The following is an 8,390-nucleotide window of genomic DNA, read 5'->3' on the forward strand; positions in this document are numbered from 1 at the left end:
AGTATTTAAATTAGATTTAAAAGCAAACTATAGATATTTGCCTTATTTCGTGATCGTTAAGATCATAATTTCCATTAGAAAAAACTATTTTGCCAGGAATAGTTCGTGTTGTGAGAAAACTTACCGTAGTGATAGATTTCCCTGTTAACGAGTAATTCACGTGTTTCTACCCGAAACGCTTGTTGGATACTCGTCGCAGCTTTGCTCCCAGACAATTCAAATTGCAAATTTTAGTCAGCGCTTAGATGACTAATAATTCCTAACCCTGAGTGCATGGTTCCAAAGGGTGCTATGACGGAATTGCATCTATGACTAGCGTCTGACGATCACAACGTGGTCATAAACGAAAATTAATAGATTTAGTCTGGTTGAGCACTCGGCGAACTACTCGTTAACGGGCAAACTATCACGACTGTTTACTGTTCCACAAACAAATGAACTTCCCTGGTCGTAGGCTTTCACTAAAAAAAAAACAAAGTGTTAAATAAATCAAGGCAAAATATCATTAACAAAATGTTTTGTGTAGAAAGTATCTACTAACTCATTTATACAAAATACAGAAAATAAAATAGGTTTATCATTTTGGTTCGAGCTAGGAGTAGGTATAATCGTTGGGACTAGAACCACCAAAGATGTTGAAACTATTGTTTCAAATCTTTGGCATGAAATACCCCCAACGATTTTCCTTGAAGGTCTTCAACCTCGTATAGGCTATTACCAATAGGTCTGACAATTCGGCATTTTAAAAATTTCTTGGCTAGTTTAGCATTAAAATTATTTTTGAAATCGCTTTGCTGAAAGTTGCGGCGATAAACCTCTTGACCTGGTACAAACTTGACTTGACGGCAACGGGTATTGTATGTCTTCTCGTTTTTCAAATATGCTTTGTGCAGATTCTCACGAATTTTGTGCCGTACTAAGTCCATTTTTACGGGTTTTGGTACTATGTCGATTTCCGGATCATGAAGACATTGTAGTTTCTTAGCAAGCTTATATACACTTCCGTGCGAAATCATGTTCATACCGAACAGTGCGAAGTACGGCGTAACTCCAATAGACGTTTGGACTGACGACCGCAGCGAAAACTCAATTTCGGACAGGTACTTATCCCACTCAGTGTGGTCCTCCTGCAGGTAGGAACGAATTGCGGACAGGATGGACTGGTTAACCCGTTCCGAAGCGTTGGCTTGTGGCGAGTGTGGCAGTTTTTACATGCTTTACGCCAAAATTCGTTACCATATCCTGAAACTCTTTACTAATAAACTGCTTGCCATTATCGGACAAATCGTCTCAGGTGTACCAAATTTGTGGAACACTTCGGATATTAAAACTTGATGACGTTTTTCGTGTTAGCTTTCGGCATAGCTTTGAGCAGTACATATTTCGTTAGGTGGTCTAGGACGATGAATATGTAAGCGTTTCCGTTTCTTGACCGTGGATAAGGCCCCAAAAAGTCTATAAAGATCTTCTGGAACGGTCGTTCCGTTGTAGATTCAGCTCCCATTGGTGGTCTTAGGATCGAATTCGCGGGTTTTGTCTCGCGACAGGTTTGGCAATTGGCCACAAATGATCGGACCTGAACATTCTGGTTGGGCCAGTAGAAATATTCCCTTAACCTTCGGAGCGTTTTACCAAAACCTCCATGAGCGGCTTGAGGCGGATTGTGGCACTTCGCAATTACTTCTTGAGTAAGCTCTAGTGGAACCCATAACTTCCAGGCAAAATCTTCGTTTAGCGGCACCCCGTCATATGGGAGGACCCGCTTGTAAACCAGATCATCCACGACCTTCAAATCTGGCAGGCTTTCAGCGTTTTCCTTGATTTTGGCGATTAAGTCCAGGTAACTTTGACCTTTGAAATACTCAGACTCTAAATCTATTAAATTATTTACCTCCACAGATACTTCCTCGACAAGGTGTCGGGAACGATATTTTTGGATCCGGGCCGGTGTTCGATGGTAAAGGTAAAGGCCTGTAGATGTAAGCTCCATCGGGCTAGTCTGCCACTGAGGTCTTTGTGGGACATAAGCCATTTTAGGCTGCTATGGTCCGTGATGACTGTAAATGGCAAAAGTTCTATATAGGCCGGAATTTCTTAATGGCCATCACTACGGCCAAGCACTCTCTCTCGGTAACCGAGTAGTTCTTCTGTGCACTGGTCAATTTGTGAGAGAAGAAGGCTACTGGATGTTCGCCGTCGTTTTCGTCCTTCTGGAACAGAACTGCTCCCAAACCTATGTCTGATGCATCGCATTGGACATAAAAGTGCCTGTTGAAATCGGGATGCATAAGCACTGGTGCTGTTGTGAGGCGGACTTTAGCTTGTCGAAGGCTTCCTTAGCTTCGTCCGGAAAGTTGAAACCTTTCCTTTCTTAAGGGTGTTAAAAATAGGTGTTGATATGGTAGCGTAGTCGGGGATGAAGCGCCTATACCAACCCGTAGCTCCCATGAAGCTTCGGACCTGTTTGGCGGTTTTCGGGTAGGTATTTTAAAATCGTATCGATCTTATCTGGGTCAGGTTTTAACTTCCCTCCTCCTACTATATACCCTAGGTACTTCAACTCTTTGAAGCAAAATTTCGACTTCCCTACGTTGATGGTCAGACCCGCCGAATCCAGGCAATGCGCTACCCGATCCAGCAACTCCAGGTGAGTCTCAAAGTCTGGAGATACGATCAAAAGATCATCTAGATAGACGAAAACTCTATCACGAAGTGCTGAAGGGATCACTTTGTCCATCAGACGACATAACCTTTGGGCTGCGTTACACAACCCGAAAGGCATGACCGTAAAATGGTAAAGTGGTCGCCCCGGCACCGTGAATGCAGTCTTCTCCTACTAGATGCATCTAACGGTATCTGCCAGAACGCGTCTTTGAGATCCACGCTGGATATGAAGAACGTATCCCCTAACCGACTGAGCAGACCTTCGATGTGCGGCAGCGGATAGGCGTCCTTGACCGTGAGGGCATTTAGCTTACGAGCGTCCAGACACAATCGGTTCTTCTCGCCCCTACGGACGAGAGTAACCGGATGGCTCCAAGGACTCTCGCTCTGCTCTATGACCCCAAGATCAAGCATCCTATCCAGCTCTGCATACATTAACTTCTGCACAGCCGGTGAGACGGGATAATGCCTGTCCTTCACTGGGATCGCGTCGCGGGTATCGATTGTATGGGTTTCGAGGGAAGTCTGACCGAGTCCCTTCTTTGAGAAACACGGGAATTTTGCTACCACCACATCTAATGCCGCCTTTTGCCCAGGAGTAAGAATATGGGTTTTTTACATCCTTCGTCTCCTCAGACTCCGGACACAAATTAACCCCGTTGTAGTAATGCTACATACTAGGAAACAGACCGAAACTTTTCATAAAATCTACCCCTAAAAATAGAGGCCTATTTAAAGTAGGTACTAGATATAGAGTCACTTCATTAGAACAATTATTAAAATTAACTTTGGTTTTTACTCGTCCAACAATTCTATGTGGACTGCCATCGGCCGTTTTTACATAGGACAAAAATTTAAAAACTTGAAGACCGGATTCCTCCACTAACTCCATGCAGCCCTTACCTAGCAAGACACCGTGGCTCCACTGTCTAACAGCCCATCAATCTCAACCATTATATTAATCTTTAGATAAAGTCTAGCATCCTTGCCCTCATACAAACTCGTAGACAAAATTTCCTTGATCTTCTTTCTAATTTTATCTAAGCTTTTCTGAATTCTATTCGATACTTGACCAAAAATCCTAGATTTTGCTTCAGCGTATTCCCGAATTCTTTGATGAAGCGGTTTAATTATATGAACTTTAGGTTGTTCATCGGCAGGCATTATGCGTACAGTATTAACTAGAATTTTAGTCGGTCTAAAGTGTTCGATACCAGGGTCAACCGGGATTAAGCTAGGGTTGAACGAGTCTCCCCCGTTTGGGACTCGCTCCCCTTCAGGTTTCCCTGACATTTAGGGCACTTAGGCGTGACTACGTCATCCCTACCACATCTAAAACTATAGGTGAAGGACAATCCACGAAACTATGGCCTGGCTGCTTACAATTCCAGCAAATATACCGGCTACTAGTGGCTAAGGCGTCGATTTCGAGGATTGGTATAGGCACTTCATCTCCAAACTGGAGTTCATGGACTCGAGCTGGGCGGGTTGTCTAGACTGGAAAGTCTGCCTCTGACTGGTGATTAAATTTTCAGCTCTTTTCGCCTGTTGACAAACTCATTGAGACTAGAAGTGGTCACGGAAAATAGCAAGTGCGACAAGACGGTTTAGATTACTTTTCATAATCTCCACTAGGTCTGTTCGAATAGGGATTTCGCTGTTGATTTCTAGCTTCATCACACCATTGTAAAAAACTCTCAAAACTTTCCTGAGGCAACTGGCGTCTGTCCATAATTTGTTTCTGGAGCTGGAATTCGCTTTCATAACGCTTAAACTGGGTCAGAAAAGCTCTAACCAACTCTTCCCAGGACTGTATTGCTGTGAGCTTCCACAAGTTCCAGTACCAGTCCAGTGCTGGTCCTTCCAACAATACATGAAAACTTCGTAAAAGTTCATTGAAGGAACAGCTGTAATCCTGCCTCAAGACATCAACTCGGAAAATGAAATCTTCCGCACTCATAGATTTCGTCGACCCATCAAATTTTATGCCCCATTTGGACAAATCTACCTTCCGCTGGGTGGAAAATGGGTGGTCGTTTGGCAGACTAGGAGCTTGTGACGATTGAGCTCTTGGAAAAAGTGGATTAAATCATGGATTTGGCGGTGGATAATACGGCTGCTGGTTAACTGCTGGACTTGTGTCGGCTGAAAAGCATATGGCATCTGGTTGTTATTAACACGTATGTTCATTTGGGATTGTGGTTGTATATTATATAATAAATTATTCTGTTGTTCAACAGGTGGTGGTGGCACCGCTGGCTGTGGAGGTGATGCGTGTGAAACAGCACGTGATATGGCTTGAGAAAGTTCCTGCCGTATAGCTTGAATTTGTCGCCTCATTTCCTCCCGTATAAAATTACACATATCGGCTGTAGCTTCAACATTATTAGCAGGCTGAGGAGCTGTAGGAGGCACACTAGCACGAAATTCTTGGTGCACATTTCTGGCGGTGATACTGCTATACTCAGGAGAGGTTGTGGTACTGTTTGAGATGGCAGACTCATTATGGAAACCAGAACGTTCATGGGCCATTGACATAAATTGTTGGACTGCTGGCGTAGAGGACGACGTAGTAGTGGTTGTTGTAGCACTGGTACTGGCGATAGTATACGTCGGGTGCGAAGTGGAAACTACAGTTCCTACCGTCGTTCTATGGACGTTCTCCATATTAGGAGTGTTTCTATTGTCAGCTTGCGAACGACTTCTAGCTGAGCGAGATAAAACCATTCCTAGCAGACAGTATGCGGAATGACCAAATGATACAATCACAACTCACACAAAATGATAAAACAACCAAAATTGATATAATAGACCGCTAGTTAAAAAAAAATAATTATTTATCTCTATGATAAATATTAAGCTAAAAATTTAAAAGAAATTCCTCCTCTTTTCCAAAGGAAAACAAAAAAAAATCAATTCTAAAGAAAGGAAGTAAAGATTCAAAGAAATAAATCTAAAACGTTCGTAAAGAAAAAGCTAAACGTTTTACAAAGAAACTTAAAATCTCAATCCAAAAGGACCAAAGATAAATCTTGAAATCTCTTCAAAAACAAATTAATTCAAAATCTTAACATCGGCGGTGTATTTCAGGAAAGTAAAGTTTGTAGGTAATGTAAAAATGTATTATTGTTTGTAGGTATGTTTCTAGAGATGTTCAGGAGATGCAGACAAGGACCGAAGTCAAATGGATAAAAGTTTAGTATTTGTTTCCCACAGTAAAATGTTTATAGGTGCAACTAGAAGATGGATTGATCACCTAGAACTTCTAGGTCTACCCTTAGTATTTCATTGCGGACAAAACGTATGCTTTTAAAACAAATACTCTATGGACTATTGTTAAAGAGGTTGCTGGCCTTAGATATTCTTTCTTCACAACTTGAGCATTCTCAGATTTGCTATGGAAAGCTATTCTGAGAGCCTCAAATTGTTAGGAAAGAATAGGCTGAAGAATCTATAATTCTGCATGACCCTATTGTTCACACCACACGTCGCAACGCGAACTAGACTAAAATTGTCCTGTTGTCCGGGACTTACGTAGGTGTGTACAATATTGACCATGCACAATTATAGCTTCCCATCTATTGAAATGGAGAAAAGTAAAAAAACTAAATTTACTATTTCGTCCGACGACGTCGCAACAGCGTTTGCCGGGCTTGGAGCTCGCCGGATGGGGGTTGTTCTTGCTACCACTCTAGACATCTACACACACATAAAAAAATCATACCAGCTAAAGAAATAAACGAAATAAAAATATAAGGGACACCGAGTAGGTTTCTGTCTGTCTCCCTGATGAAATGTACCTACGAACTATTATGGCTGACAGATGTTGTGCCAGGTAAAACCCTCCCACTCGGGATTGGATAATCCCGCCATGACATCCTAATATTAGGGATGTCCCAATATTTACCCTGCAAACTTTCCTTTCCCTACTTACCGCCGCTTATATTGTTTAACCGATCATTTTAATTGATTAAGACTTTTAAAAATTTAATTTAAACATTATAAAAGTTAGTCTTTATTATCGAAATTAATCTCAAACAAACTTTAACAAAAGATTTAGATTTAAACTTTAGTTTAGTTTTAATTTTAATTTAAGGTTCAGATTTAGGCTTTCAAATTTAGCTTTAGTTTTAGATTTAGGCTTTAAATTTAGAATTTAAATTTAGCTTTAGTTTTAGGTTTAGATTTAAATTAAGGTTTTAAAATTTAGATTTAGCTTTAGTTTTAGATTTAGGCTTTAAATTTAGAATTTAAATTTAGTTTTAGTTTTAGGTTTAGATTTAAATTAAGGTTTTAAAATTTAGATTTAGCTTTAGTTTTAGATTTAGGCTTTAAATTTAGAATTTAAATTTAGCTTTAGTTTTAGGTTTAGATTTAGGTTTAAATTTATGCTTTAAAATTTTAGTTTACTTTCCAAAAGGTTCATAATTCGCTTGGGGATAAACGGGATCTGGCAATTCTTTTTCTGCGGCAACTAGCTGGTTTACGGGGGAGGCAATTATAGAGCGGGAAGAGTTCTTTTGGCGGATGAGGTAAACCAGGTAAGTAATTGAAAATATATTTTAAGTTAACACACCTTTTAAATAATTTTGCTTGTTTTCACAGGTTTTTTTTTGTTATAAATATATATGGCTAAGACCACCTGAGATCTCAAAATCACGCGTTACTTTGTAAGAGGCCTGAGCTCAACCCTGTTCGCGCACATTTGGAAAAAAAACACAAACGGAATGGATGCGATACGATGAATAATAGGTAAGCCTAGCAATACGAATATATATTTATTTAGTCTAACCTTTCCTTATATATAGAAAATTATTTAAAAGGACACTCGTCCGGTCCGTCTTGTCGTCCGGGTGCAAACTCACAGAAGGTCGGAAAACCAAAACTTATACCAGGACACCCCAGGCGTGGTGGTGCTGAAAAGCAGCTTCTCCCTCGTTGGATGGAGTCGGTGTTGCAGTGGCTTTGCAGGTTTGTTTGTTTTGCTTTTGTTTACTTTAAGATTTCGTTTCAAGTTTAGTTTTAAGTTTAGCTTTAAGTTTAAAAAAAAAATTCTTGAATAAAATTTATTTAATTTATAAAAAAATCAAAAATTTAGTTTTTTTTTTCTTTATGATGGCCACAGACTCCACCTTCTTCTTCTCTCCGAGCAAAAACCAAAAGGAACGACATTTTTCCTTTTGGTACCGAGAAACCTCGGTCAGCAATTTGTTTGCCTATTTACAATTTTTTTTTAAAGCTTTCGTTCGCATTTCCTCTTCTTCTTCCCAAATGCAAAAAAAAAATTCGCCTTTTCTCATTATTGCCACCTGTTTTGTGTGCTTCTTCTTTAATTTAGTAGCTTTACTACAGGGTGCACACGACATTCTAAAAAGATAAAGAATACCACTAAAACAGGGAAATAAAATTTTTTATAATGACCACTGACAATAACAGAAACGATGGCACCAAAATATTTTTAAAATTATCATTTTTACGAGAGATATACATATTAAAACAAATATATTTCCTTTTTAACAGTCTATTATTTTCACAGCGCTGTATGTTTGTTTTGATAGTTTTTTTTTTTATTGAGATCATAAAATTACGACTTGCTGCAAAGATCTGTTCACAATCATTGTTACTACAATAAACAACTTTGTTTGTTCAATTCACAATCGATGTTGTAGCATTGTATGCGCTGTATGTCAGCAGTTGCTACAATAGACATAACAATGTTGTTGGTA

The 8,390-nt window shown here is 39.7% G+C and overlaps 1 protein-coding gene across 1 annotated transcript; it reads right to left on the minus strand.

The window, feature by feature from the left end:
* Positions 1–641: 641 nt before the first annotated feature.
* Positions 642–1,016, minus strand: LOC119614632. Its single transcript, XM_037970747.1, has one exon. The coding sequence runs from the start codon at positions 1,014–1,016 to the stop codon at positions 642–644; it is 375 nt and encodes a 124-aa protein (XP_037826675.1).
* Positions 1,017–8,390: the final 7,374 nt, after the last annotated feature.

The sequence above is a fragment of the Lucilia sericata genome, unplaced genomic scaffold (genome assembly GCF_015586225.1).
Source record: "Lucilia sericata isolate MDLA Ls3-8-SP2 unplaced genomic scaffold, ASM1558622v1 Contig003187F_arrow, whole genome shotgun sequence".
In the NCBI taxonomy this organism is placed as follows: Eukaryota; Metazoa; Arthropoda; class Insecta; order Diptera; family Calliphoridae; genus Lucilia; species Lucilia sericata.

Excerpts from the sequence above, each read along its gene's own strand:
- LOC119614632 (XM_037970747.1), bottom strand. The coding sequence starts at position 1,016 with ATGATTTCGCACGGAAGTGTATATAAGCTTGCTAAGAAACTACAATGT.